At 31.1% G+C, this 13994-nt stretch overlaps 1 protein-coding gene and 1 pseudogene across 5 annotated transcripts; both read right to left on the reverse strand.

The window, feature by feature from the left end:
- Positions 1-184: 184 nt before the first annotated feature.
- On the reverse strand, positions 185-3901 carry LOC149514175 (uncharacterized). Of its 4 annotated transcripts, XR_016328506.1 has the most exons (5): positions 2416-3900; positions 1786-1930; positions 1449-1644; positions 765-839; positions 185-421 (listed from the first exon to the last, which is right to left on the reverse strand). XR_016328506.1 is itself a non-coding variant. In XM_089745063.1 (4 exons), the coding sequence occupies exons 2-4, from the start codon at positions 2954-2956 to the stop codon at positions 1584-1586; spliced, it is 747 nt and encodes a 248-aa protein (XP_089601189.1). In that variant the 5' UTR covers positions 2957-3305; positions 3791-3875; the 3' UTR covers positions 1382-1583. The 4 variants fall into 4 exon arrangements, 2 of the variants coding, with proteins under 2 accessions (XP_089601189.1, XP_089601190.1); XR_016328505.1 differs by having other exon boundaries at positions 185-839; XM_089745063.1 differs by lacking the exons at positions 185-421; positions 765-839 and having other exon boundaries at positions 1382-1644; positions 2416-3305; positions 3791-3875.
- A 1891-nt stretch (positions 3902-5792) lies between these two features.
- Positions 5793-10930, reverse strand: LOC111293484 (galactokinase-like; annotated as a pseudogene). The gene is made up of 13 exons (XR_016328509.1): positions 10572-10930; positions 10000-10184; positions 9729-9775; positions 9453-9542; positions 9243-9325; positions 9101-9175; positions 8773-8958; positions 8433-8567; positions 8140-8285; positions 7645-7715; positions 7239-7316; positions 6614-6755; positions 5793-6531 (listed from the first exon to the last, which is right to left on the reverse strand). The product of XR_016328509.1 is annotated as a galactokinase-like (transcript).
- Positions 10931-13994: the final 3064 nt, after the last annotated feature.

Here is a 13994-nt window from a genome sequence, read left to right on the forward strand (position 1 = left end):
TGGGCTATATGCATGGGCTGAAATGGTTTTTTGGGCTTTGTGAGGTTTTAAGTATGGCAGACTGGAAGAGTGAGTATTGATTCTTAATCTAAAGTTGTAAACTAGATTTTTATAACAAAAAGATCAAAAAGAAAATTCTAAAAAAATAAAATTCAAAAACCTAGTACGTAATAGCCCATTTGAGAAGACGATCATGCAAACAAAAGTGGGTATTGATTTTTTTTTTGATTTATGGATTCAGTGTCGTTTAAAAGTGAATGGCAATTAAGTAGAGGTGACTCTTTTCCCTGTGCAATTAAAATCTGTCCAGCTCACAAGATTAAACAACAGGCACACGTGAATCTACATGAAGAGAAGGAGAAGGAGCAATTCCGTACCCAAAGCTGGCTTTCACAGGCCGCTTCACAGCATTTAATTCTTCCTGAGAAAGAAAATATACTAGTAATAGCATTTAATCTTCTGTCAGACCAAGCTATGAGTAAAACAACATGATCCACGAGAGATCTTTAAGTCGTACTTAAATTTTATTAGCAAACTCCTACTTCAGTTGCAAGAGACAAGCCTTGTAGCCAAAAGGTAGCAACAAGATGAACTATGAGCTGTAAAGTCAGGGATATTCTGAGCACGAAAATAAAGTAGCCAACAACATGATCCAGGACAGAACTTTAAGTCGTACTTAAATCCTATTAGCAAGCTACGAATAAAACAACATGATCCAGGCGAGATCTTTAAGTCGTACTTAGATTTTATTAGCAAACTCCTACCTCAGTTGCAAGAGACAAGCCTTGTAGCAAAAGCCAGCAACAAGATGAATTACGAGCTGTAAAGTCAGGGAGATTCTGAGCACGAAAATAAATTAGCCAACCATTGGAGTAAAAAAAAAGAAAAAGAAAAACAAGAAACATTACTCAGAATAGGGTTTATTGAGACACAAGAATAAAGAATTACCCAAAGCTTTAAAAAAGGACCTTTCCTCTCCCAAGAGTCAAGACGCAAAACATATAAATGCTATATTCAGATTCGCAATTAAACTCGAGTGATTGATCCCGATGAAGATCGAGTCAGATCCATAAATAAGAACATTATATTATTATTATTATTATTATTATTATTATTATTATTATTATTATTATTATTATTATCTTTGAAATCACATAGTTTTCGTAACTCTAAGATTTCGTGCAGCATATTTTAATGAACATGATGTATCAGGAAAAAACAACAGGTTGCATAAATTTTGCCGTGCCATGTGGGGGAAAATTTGAATTCTGAGTTTCGTAATGGAATATCTTTATAGAGAATACATAATTCCACAACAAAACCAGTTCAGATGAGTTGCCATGCAGGCTAATTGTCGCGAACCATGATCAGAGGCCAGAGGGCACCAAAAGTTTACATGGTAATTTAACTCACCCCCAACTTCAAATAATATGTAAGGGATAAATTACCAGGAAAAATTAAACTCCAGAAATTTGAAGGCCATGAATACAGAACATTGTCCAGCGCAATGGTTTTCATTGGAACTGCAAGTATTTGACTCCATTGCGACAAATAGAATCTTTGCAAGCAAAGAACATTATATTTTATCCAGAAAATCTTCTCAGCTTTTCCTGACCGTCTAAACCTGCAACCTGCTCCACTAAACTGCAGAAGGGAAAGCAGATCAGAAATCAGTTTCACAAGTCTACCATGCTTCTATTCTCTTAATTCTTAAAAACTTCTAAGAACCAGCAACATATTGGAATGCAATATAGAAAATGTTTTGCCACTATAACTGTTACATACTAGGGAGATGCTGAATCTGGTCGATTTGGAAAGCGTGTAGATGGATTCCTGGAGAACCAAACTGAAATTAGACCTCCCTCCACTGCTCTTGCTAGCACAGGAGATCCTTGGTAATTTGCGGCCGCTGTTCCTTTGGATGACATTCCTGCATAAAAAGAGCAAAAAATTTTTAGTCCATATTCAGTGCTTGGAAATAGAGGTCAGTAATCACTCTTAATACTAATTTGCATAAATAATTCAGCTCTTGCAAGATTATTGATGCTATTGCAAGCACCCATAGTAATTAGCAAAAACAAAAGTATGCTGCAAAATCAAATTCCAAAGAAAAGAAGAAACAGAGATCGAGCATCTTTTACCAGCAATCCCAAAGAAATGAAGTCAGAAACCATCAAAAGGGCAAAACATTATTAATATCTAGAGCACCATAAATAATGAATACTCCAATCTTCTAACCAGCCAAGCCAAGAATTTGCATACTTTTAGGATAATCAAAGTTCATGAGAAGATTGTAAAGTTAAAATAACACAATATGAAAGGCAAGAGAGTGAATCTAAAATCCTTATGTAAAGTTAAAATAACTCACTAAGAAAGGCAAGATAGTGCATCTAAAATCCAATAAGGAAATATTACCTTGAGACATTATGACGAGACAAAAAATTATGGTAAACACCATGGCAAATACGTTGCTATTAGATGATGTTGCCTTAGCAGCCTTCATCTTCTTCAAGGCTTTCATCCGCTCAATTCTTGCACGCTTCAATCTGGCAAGTTCTGCTATCTCCCTAATTAACTTCTGGTCAGCCGCATCCAATGATGGAGCCCTTGGAGGCCTAGGAGGTTTAGGAGGTTTTTTATTACCCAAGCTTTTACGTTTCTCCTTCACTAATTTATTCTCCTTAGCATCTTCACTCTCTTGTCCCTCCAAATTCATGCTTGTCACTGCATGCAAATTCTCCACATAAACGCTACCGGAATTTGAAGCATCACCAGACAAAGATACTCTATCATCCGACCCCTCGGCAACACTGCCTTTAACCTTAGCAAGCAATAGTTGTGCCTTCTTTTTAACACCTGAAATAGGGCTTCTGCTATAATCTTCTTCTTCACTAACAGTTACTCCATTTTCGAGGTCAAGTTCTAAATCTTTATACCCGGGAGCCATCCGATCCATGACAACCCACTCCCACAATCTCAATCAATTTTGTTTGATCGCATTTCTACCAATGATCAAAGCGCAAAACTTGGAGAATGCCAACCCGAAATTCAACCTCAAGAATCAGCCCATAACAAAAATTGCCTCCCACAAAGATACATTATAAACTTTAACTTGAAGCACAGACGTCAATTCACAAAAATAGTTTCAATAAAAGCACTTTAACTTAGTAGCAGGCCTGTGTTTCTTCTCAACTAAAGAGTAATAATCCAGCAAGCAAAAAAAAGCAAGAATATTTATATTAGACTTATTAGCCTAAAGAACCCCTCAATATTAAACCTCCGAATCATGATCCAATGACCAGACCCTGCACCCATCAACAGAATATAATATTTTCAATAAAAAAAGATCCTCGAATGCCAAAAAACACCAATCCAAGCTTGAATGAAAAAAAAAAAAAAATCAAAAGCCTTGAAACAGAGAAAAAGGACAAAGCTTTGATGCATACAAAAGCAACATAAATATAAAACCATTCAAACCCAGAAAATATAACAGTTAAAACCCCACATTTATCAATACCCGACAAAGAAAAAAGCTTCCTTCATCAAACAAATAAGCATATAAAAAAATAACTTGGAAAGAAAGCAAGAAGAAACCAGATCCGATGCTAAGGACAAAGTTCATAAAAACAAGTTTGAAACAATAGAGGCTTTAGTTAATTCAACAACAAAAACTTATTATCTATATATAAATATATTGACAAATGTCTGCAATGTAGAGTTTTATAAGCTTTGGGTTCAAAAGAGAAAGAGTGGGGAGAGAGATAAGCTGAGGAGGGAACTTGGGAAGTACTTGATAAGTGTAAGTTGAACAGAAGACACGGTTTTAAGATGTAATGTAACAAACTCGAAACATCTTCCTCTAAAACCAAACAGAGAAGAGAACTACTACCATTGGTTTTTGTTCTTCTTTGGTTATAGTTTGGTTTAAATATAAACATAATAAACTGTCAATGAAACAGCACCGACGCATGGCAGTCCCCATTGGTGGGCGCCCCCTTTGTTTTCCTCTTTAATTCTTTTTTGTTACCTTCAATGCCTTTTGTTTTCTATTTTTGTCCGCCTATTCTTCGTTTTTTTTTTTTTTCAATTTGGTTGCCCTATTTTAACATTTTCCTTTGGTTGTTTTAGTATCTTGTCACATTTTTATGATCTTTTCAATATAATGAAGTAATTGGCCATGGTTGTCCATAAAATATTAAAAAAAAAAAAGCAATTAAAAGTAAAGTCCATCAGTCATTGCTGACAATGTGGATTAAAGTTAAAATGGGAGGGCAATGCAAAAAGGCATATGATTCTAAATGGTGTGATTGGCTAAGAACTAAGAACAACGCGTTACATGTGCTACGAATGACATTATGGTCAACTTTGAAAGTGATAATTCAACATTATAAGACCTCACTGCAACACACCCACTGCTAGTGATGTCACTCTCCCATGATTTTAAGCCACCTTTTTTAATTTGGTGACTGGGGAAATAGGTTGTGTTCGTTTGCATAAGCTTTTTCTCATAGAGAAAAATGAGGAAAGAAAATGAAAATCTATTATAAATGTGTGAAATTCGAATAATTTTAGTAATAAAACTAAAGTTCTTACTCTCTTTGTAGCTGAAATATGCAAAACATGCCAACAGCAATATCCAACTTGATAGGCAAAAAAAAAAAGTTTTTTTTTTTTTAATATATCTATGTTCGATACATCTATATGAGACATAAATATGAAAATTCAAGCCTCCAAAACTTATATGGAGTCCCAGTAATGGAGCTGTTTTGTGCAGAGGGAAGAAAAGCTAAAATCTAAGAAGCCAAGTGGAAGAGATTTGGTTGCTGTTTCTTAGCCCCAGTTGTGGGCCAGAACCAGAAAGCAAGAGTCTGAGCCTTAGTGATAAAATGGTAAAGACGAGCACGGTTCGAAGTATAGCCCCACTATAGCTGTATCAGAATAGGGATATACTATCACTGATTCAAAATCGTAAATAATGCTTCCAATTTTTTCATCCCAAAAAAAGTGGTATATGCTGCCCACACACAATGACAGAGGAAATGACAACAATGTGTTGGATTAATTGCAGCTGGGTTCATTGCTTTCTAGTTGGGAAGCTTTGGACCCAATGCCTAAACATTATCAGATACGATGTTTGGTAGTGGTGTAATACTTCTTCAAATCTTGTCCCATTTACAAATATCAATTATATTTTACTATTAATTTCTTACTTTCAACATTGGAAGACAAGAAGAGCAAGGATAAAAAAGAACTCAAATTATATTTATTTTCAGAAAGTTTAATGAAATATGAAAATATAGATGTTAGACATAATTTGCTTAGTAACTTTATATCTATGCCCTACCATGTGGCATGTTTCCTGCACAAGGCCGGTGCATGCATGCATTTATATGTTTTTTTTTTTTTTCTTTTGGATTTAAAAAAGAATATACGAATCTAACTCTTTGACCAAATAATTCATGCAATTATCAATGAATTAAATCTTTAGTTGTATATTTGCCCGGATTAAAAATAATAAATCTATTTAAGATTCAAATGGGATCATATCATGCTAAATTTCGGTATAAATATCCTTTAAATGTAAGAATAACATTGGGGCTCATGTGGTAAGCTAGTTTGAGATAATAAAAACAATTAAAATTATGCTAAATTTGATATAAATATCTTTAAAATGTAAGAATAATCATAATTTTACAGCTTAGTGCCAATTTCTGACAAAGTTATTTCCTATAAGCTATTCAATCAAACCTTTTTTGAAGTAATAGAACTCAAAAGTAATATAAGCAAGAAAGATTGCCAGATAATTCTATAAGTTATTCACAAAATATCGTATAGGCAAGTTCACATCAAATGTAAGGGACAAAGGTTGGGATAACTTTTTAGTGGTGCAAAGGCACGTGGGCTTGGATCTTTTTAATCCACCATGGCCCATCAAGACAACAGCAACTAATTCTCAGTAACATTTTTATGCAGTACACGACCATGGCACCTTCATCGGTGGAGCCTCTACCATTTTTCAAGTTCACTCACCATCAACACCCAGCAGCACCCTCGTTGAATGGGTCCCCCGCCGGGTGTAGTACGAAGAATAGTCTTTCCAACAGATCAATCAAAGACTCAAATCTTGTTTTGCATAACACCAGTAATTCGATACATACCCCTTTGGATTTGGAAGAAAATATTTGAAGAATGAGAAAAAGGACGAGAAATGAAGGATCACATCAAATCCATTTACGGATTCTTGAAATGATTCCAGTAACAAGCAAACCACATTTAGCGGCGAAATCAGCGACAAATTTTGGTTGTTCCTTGAGCTCAAAAGGAATTTTTTTTTTTCATGACTTCTATCAGCAACACCCTATTGATCTTCACATGTAAAGTTGAAACTGTTTTATTGGCAGAACAAATGAGTTAAAACATGCTACAATTTAAGAATAGCGGCACCACATGATGGCTTTGAAGCAAAAACATAGAGACCAAGGTCGTCTCGTTGATCACGCCTCTGTCAATCCTAGATTGGTAGAATTGTTCCTGATACAGAATCAAAATCTTAATATGCTTCCTTCTGTGCCTTTAAAATGCGAGCAAAAATTAGGGCTGACAAAGCTTATACCTTCAAATTGAGGATGAACTGGGGTGCTACACTCTCTTTTACCAAGGCCACTGCACAACTACCCCATCCAGCTCCAGTAAGCCTTGCTCCTAGGGCACCGTTACGTCGGCAGACTTTTACCAGTTCCTCCAACTCTGGGCAGCTAGTTATAGAAACAAGGAAAGATAAGTGATAGTAACCAGCACAAAATGTGGACTTGCCATCAAATGAACATACGATTACAGTACATGGAAAATCCCCTTTGTACTGTAAAAATATATTTTAATCAAATGGAATCCAATACAATATGCAATGCATAGCAAATAGTGGCAAATTTGTCACACAAACAAGCCCACTGATTTTGCTATAATCACATAGAAATGATTGTAACTATAATAGTACATAAAGTTCTCTTGTAGTTATTGCTTTGCAAGACCAAGAGTCGGAGACAGTCTCGATCAGTACAAAAAACAAAGGAGACTAGGACAGAGTAATATGGGCGAAAAAATTTATCATGCATAAGAAAAGACTCCACTAAACTTTAATGGAAAACGATAAAAGGGGTAGCAAATCATTTTTTTATTGAGATTTTAGTTATGACCTTGGGGAACAGTTTGACAGACTATGCACATTTAGATGATTGTACCTGCATTCACAGAGAACACCACAGCAGTAGTGACTTTCATTCATAAGATCGCCAAGCTTCTTGAGCTTTTCCTCCTCGCTACAAAATGAATTATAAAATTATTCAAAATATCAAAATAAGTTTAGTTTTCAGACAGAACAATTCAGACATTAATTTGCAAAGGAGAAAGATTGATACGTTTTCAGCCCTGGTTAACAATCATAGATTCAACTGTTGCACAAGAACTCCAATCAATACCAAAACTGTAGGTCCCAACAAAATAAGCTGACATTAAATCTCCAGGAGCAGGAATATAGATCCATTGCAACAATAAAAATCGTAGGGTAACATTAAGGAGTAGAATCCCGTGAAAATTTTATGAGAACATGTGAAAAAGCATAGCTAATTATCAAAAATTAAAAGTCACCTTAAGCTTGATGCCACAGTATCCTTGAAAGCATGAACCCTCTTGGCCTCAGAGTAAACATGAGCAGCTTTCTGGAAATTAGGATCAAGTGATAAATGAATACGCTATAACAGAAACAAATAAACCAAAATGTTTTCTTGCTAATGATGACAGTTAAAGATGGACAAAAATGATTTAAAGACCAGGAGGAATCCAATAAAATTTCACATAAGACATCTCAGGATCACTGGTACTAGATCCAGGGAGTGTACCATAATACACAAAAGTCTAAGGAAAAGGTAGAGACATAGGCTACAATAGTAAAAAAGGAAATTTTCTTTGCTCAATTTCTCCAAGCTGCCTAAAAGATCTTACTACTATTTAAACCTACTGATCCAACAAATAAAAAATATATAATATGGAATATAACTGCAAGGAATATAAAAAAATCATAATTAATTATGATATTAATTTGAAAAAAGAAATTCTATTCAACTTCAACCAAAAGAGAAGTACTTGGTGCGACTTGAAGTGCTTGGCTGCTTTTAGCACATCCAAAAAAGTTGGGTTACCGCCCAAAATTGATGGAAGATTCTCCCCAGTGATTTTCTCAATTTCTTCAGAATTTCTTCAGTGGTATATGGCTCCTCCTTCAAAAATGCCTGCAGCAAAAAGTAAAAATATAGTTTGAAACAATAGAAGATAAAGCAATTTCATGAAAATTTAAATATTGGAAACTGAGATTTATAACATAAAACAAAAAATAAACACCATAACATTGTGAAGGCAGAAAATTAAATGATAGAAACCTTGACAGCAAATACAAGATCATTAGAACCACGATCACTGGCAAATTGAACACATAACCCCTCAACATCAGAAAGAGTTTTGACTTTCGATATTGACTCTTGTGGCTTCATTCCAAGCTTTATACCAAGCACGATCTGAAATTTTGAAAAGACAAAAAACTGCACATTGTGAGTATCCCCAAAACAAATACAGTAGAAATACCAGTGATGCAAGAGACCTAAAAGTTACAATTTCGATTCCCTCCCCTTTCCTCCCTCACTTTCTCCTCCTCCTCGTCCTCCTCTTTCTCTCTACCAACACATACACCCTAGCACATACAGATAAGGAAATATAACTTACAGCAGCCAATCGACATTCAACAACTCTGTTATTATAATTTGTAGCAACTGTAACAGCTTTTTGCGATTCTGCCAATGAATGAGCTATTACAAAGGTACCCCCAACAAGGAGTTGCACATCAGTTGCACAAATAGGATTGAAATCTATTAGCTCAGCAAACCCATTTTTGGCCATCACGGAAATTGCCTGTGTAATAAGTGGTGAACAATTTTCAATAATCAAAAAGTAAATTTAAATAACTTCCAATTATAATTTGGTAGCTTGTTAAAGCTCATGATGACTCAGGAAAATCAAATTAAATCATGACTCATGAGTAGGTAGAAAAAACAGTAATCTGGTCCATTCCACCAGACTATGTTCCAATGAGCCGTTCACAATCACATGTAACTTGGGCAATTTCTTTCTGTTAAAAGAACAGACATTAGAAATTCAGAATTTGACTTGTGATTACCAAAGGTAAGATAGCATACCTTTGGGAAGTTAACACCAAAAGCAGCCAAAATAGCAATTGTAGATGAGCAAACAAAAGCAGCAGAACTTGATAGACCAGAACCTGGAATAAAAGGTAAGATAAGAGTCAATTTTTCTATAAAAGAATACAACTAACTCCACGTGAAGGTAAACTTTAATTCAATTAGAATCGAAGTCCCAGTCTACATGTAACTGATGTAAAAGAATACCTGTAGGAACTGTTCCGTCAACAAGAACATCAAGACCAACTGGCACACCAACATCCACTCCTTTTGACTTATTCATAATAACCTTTATACCTAGAGAAAATGGGCAATACTAGTATCAGCGTCTTGAGAGGTATCATGGAAACATAACAACAGATCTATACCACTTTAAAGAGAACTGGCATTTCTGTGGAAAAAGTTCAAAATACCAATAGTTCGTAATAAATGCAACTTAAATTAGAAAGCAGATGTAGGGAGCAAAAGAATTCAATATCTCACCCACAAATGAAATAGTGGCCCCATCTATGATTCTTCAAGTCAATTTCCTGGAGAATAAACAATGTCAGGTATTTTGACTCAAATTTTGACCCATAGAAAAAAGAAAAGCAGCATTTTTGCATGTTGCAGGAACTAATTCCATCAGGAAATGTAAGTTAAACATATAAACTCCCAAAGAAATATATAGCAAGTTACATAGCCAGCTCAATAACTATAAATGGAAGAAAACCATAAGGTTAACACATTGATAAGGAAAGAAAAAGTCATGAACCTGGTTAGGATCAGCAGGATAAGTACAGATAGTCTACTTATCATTGACATTAGCAATTCGGAGAAGCTTTTCAGCATCCCCTTCATCGTGCTTTCGAATTGCCACAATCGTGTCTTGCCGGATTGCCATTGGCAACACTGAGTATCCTTCATAGTCAATGTGTTCTCCAATCAAGTTCACTCTTCCTGTACATAAAAAGCCATTAATGATCTATCAAAGAATTGAAAATCACCAATGTTCACAGTTAAAACATCCAAACCACAAAGACCTAAAGAGAGAAAATGTGAACAGTGTCTGCTTTTTCATTTTATTTAGTTGTTTTGATCAGTAAACACTGACTATTTTTCTCACAATATTTCTCAGCAACCAATCAGAAAACTCTCAAATGTATAGTTCGAATTTAACATTTTCTAAACATGCATATATATATATATATATATATTTAATCGGAAAAAAGAAAAGGAAAAGAAAAAAAATGCTAAAATTAAATCAATGTAAGATTTATTTCAAAAAAAAAAGTTCATCGCTTATTTTTAAACCACAAAAAGCCAATCAAGCATAGAAAATCAGACCTGGAGATCGAACGAAGACATCGGGAGGGTGACCGAAGACTTGGAGAAACTTGGATTTCAATTGATCGAATCGATACTGAGCTTCTTCTAGCTGAGATCCTTCTCCATAAACTGGTTCAAGTGAAGAGTAAATCGGAATGGGAAGTTCTTCGTACTTCGCCATTGCTCTCTGTCGATCTAACAAAACCCGAAACTGAACAAATTCCACACGACTCGTGTCTGTTTATAATATTTTTTATTTTATTTTATTTATTATTTACTTCTTTTTTTTTTGGGTATTTGAATAGAATATTTTGTCTCCTTTCATTTCTACATTTTCTTTGTTTAAGATTTTAAAAATTAAAGCCGTGTTTTTCATTTTTCAACAAAGTTTATCTAATTTTGCGTGCCTTTTTATGGTTTTTTTTTATGTTACATAGCAGCTATCTATAACGACAAATATATAAAATTCAACAAAAGGGAAAAAAAACTTTTTATAAGCCTTACCTGGATTTGGATTAAATGGCGAGGGGTGGCGCTGTAATTTCTGATTGGTAATTACGGCTAAGGTAAGAAAATAAAAATTATTAGAGATAAAATAGTCGTAATCAGGCTCTATAATACACATTGCCAACAAAATAAATAAATAAATAAGTAATATATTACACGCTTGTGTTTCGGATAATCTAAACCATTTTGCCGTAGAAACCGCGTGACAATCCCAACTGTTTAAGAGAAAAAAAAAAAAAAAAGAAAAAAAATCTGGATTTAAAATGTACTGTCAAATTAGAAACTCTGCCAAAAGAAAAAAAAAATAATGTCCACATGCAGCATTTCATAATTACAAAGACAACACTAGTATTTACGTTGTTAGACAAATAAATTATTGAAGTTGACAATGATTTGATTGATTTGGGTTAAAAAAATGGCTAATATGAAAATTTTTTATTTTTTTAGAAAATAATTTAATACTCAATTAAACAAAAAATAATAAAAAAAAACATTATTTTTTTCAATTATTTTAATCCTAAAACTTGCTAGTACTAAAATTAACAAATCTAAGAATAAACTTGCCCTAACTCAAATCTAATTCTTTTAATATATGTTTAATATATAAGATTATGATAAAATTAGATAAAATGATATTATGAATAAGATTAAATTAAATAATATCATTTTATATTTTTTTGATGTAGCAATGATTAGAATAAAAAATTTTATTTATTGGTTAAAATTATATTTTTTTAAAATTTATATAATTTAAATTATTGATATAATTTTTAAAAGTATAATAAGATATATAAGTGTAATTTTATAAATTAAAAATAATTCTTTCCACTTTGAGAATATTAAATTATCTTATATCAAGAGAATAATTAATATTTCTTATAATTTTATCCTTTTTTATATATAAACCAAAAATAATATAAAATAATTATTATTCTATCCTATTCATCATCTTATATATTAAACATGATCTTATTATATTATAAATCCATTAGTAAATTGATTGAATCTATTGTTGATTTTGAATATATATGTTTTGTTGTGTTAGTAAGACTTTATATATATATATATATATATATATTAGAAATATTAAAAAAAAAAAAGAATCTACTTGTATCAATATAAATTTTTTTAATTTTACATCTATTTGTAGCCATTGATTTTTATTAAATCAAATAATTAAAACTTAAGATATAATTACTTTTTTCATTAATTTCTATTAATTATCGTATTGTTACCTTATATTCTTTCACCTTTTATTATTATTTATTTTTTCTATCAACATTTTTTGCCTTTTAGCACCGTCTTTCTATCTTTTCTCCTCTTTTAATTAGTTCAAGTAATAATTTTTTGTTTCATTTGATTCAATTTTGTTTTGACAAAAATTCTTTTTTTTTTTTAATATTGCTATAAAATGATTCAAATTCAAATACCATGCACAGGCTTGTAATAAATGAATAAATATAAATAATAACATAAGATAACGTAATAATATCATAAATGAATAATAATAACAACTTGTAAATGAGTAAATATAAATAATAAAATAAGATCTTCTTTATAAAAAACAAAATTAAGTAAAAAAAAAAAGAAATTAAAGAAGCAAAGTTGGAAACAAATAGTAATAAATCTATGTCTAAACGATAATACATATTAACCAAAAAATTAAATATAAATTAATGATTATAAATTGATGTAAAATAAAAAATTTTATATTGATATAATTCAAATGGACAATGTTGTTTTATATGCTTAGTTTGATAATGTATTAAAAAATTTTAAAAATGATAACTTGTATTAAAATTTTAATAATTTATCTTTTCAATGTTGTTTCACCTTTTTGTTATTTTATTTGAAAAAAAAAAAATAGTTTTGGTGATTTTTTGTGTTTATCTACATGATTGGCCGGTTGGTTCAAGCTGATATCTCTAGCAAGTTTATCAAAAAAATTTCATCTGATTTATTCATATAAATTATTTAATTTAAATTTATAATTAAAATATTTTAAAAATTATATTAGTAATATATTTAAAAGTTAAAATTGAATAAAATTAATTATTATTTAGTAACATAATATTATCATAAATAAGATCATATCAAACCCAAAAAATTTTATCCGGAGCTTTGTTTCAATTTTATATTTATTTAATTAAATTAATATTTTTTTATATTGAGGAGTATAAATAAATCGAATATTAACAACCAAAAGTATATTTGTCATTTGTTCTTTTATTTTTAAAATTGATCATATTCTGTAAGAAAATTATTCATTATGTTCGAGCTTAATTCATTTAAATAGTAAGATATTTGCATCGATTTGTTTTTTGTTTGTTTAAATTAAATAACTCGTATGTAAATTTTAAATTAATATATTCATGAATATGTATAAACTAATATGTTTATAGATAATAAACAAATATATTCATAAATAATAAATGAACTATAATGAAATAAATTTTAAAAAATAAAATTATAATTAAAAAAAATAAAAATATACTAAACAAATATAAACGAACTTTAAATGAATATAAACAATAAAATAAATAAAAAGAGTGAAAATGTTAGTATAATAAAATAAATGATAAAAATGTATTATTATTATTATTATTATTATTACTACTACAACTACTTAATAATAAACTAATATAATAAATTCTAAGCGAATATAAAAAAATGAATTCTAAATGAATTTTTTAGTAAAATAAATGAAAAAAAAACTTTTTTATTCATATTTGATTTGTTTAATAAATGAATGTAAAAATATTATTTAAAATAATTTATTTTAATAAATAAATAAATAATTTAATATGTTAATTATTAGCTTTTTAGGTGAGATGGTGATCTAAGAAAGGGGTGAATTGAATTTTTTCAAATTTTTCTCGAACAATGATTTCAATATAGTTGAACAAAAATTAAAATAATAAGCACTTTTGATGA

The sequence above is a fragment of the Durio zibethinus genome, chromosome 16 (assembly GCF_047325235.1).
Source record: "Durio zibethinus cultivar Kanyao isolate XHJ-2024 chromosome 16, ASM4732523v1, whole genome shotgun sequence".
Taxonomy (NCBI): Eukaryota; Viridiplantae; Streptophyta; class Magnoliopsida; order Malvales; family Malvaceae; genus Durio; species Durio zibethinus.

Excerpts from the sequence above, each read along its gene's own strand:
- LOC149514175 (XM_089745064.1), bottom strand. The coding sequence starts at position 2,956 with ATGGATCGGATGGCTCCCGGGTATAAAGATTTAGAACTTGACCTCGAA. Across the intron at positions 1,931-2,415 it reads TCTCGTCATAATGTCTCAAG|GAATGTCATCCAAAGGAACA; the intron begins GTAATATTTCCT and ends CTTTTTATGCAG. Across the intron at positions 1,645-1,785 it reads CCAGATTCAGCATCTCCCTA|TTTAGTGGAGCAGGTTGCAG; the intron begins GTATGTAACAGT and ends TCCCTTCTGCAG.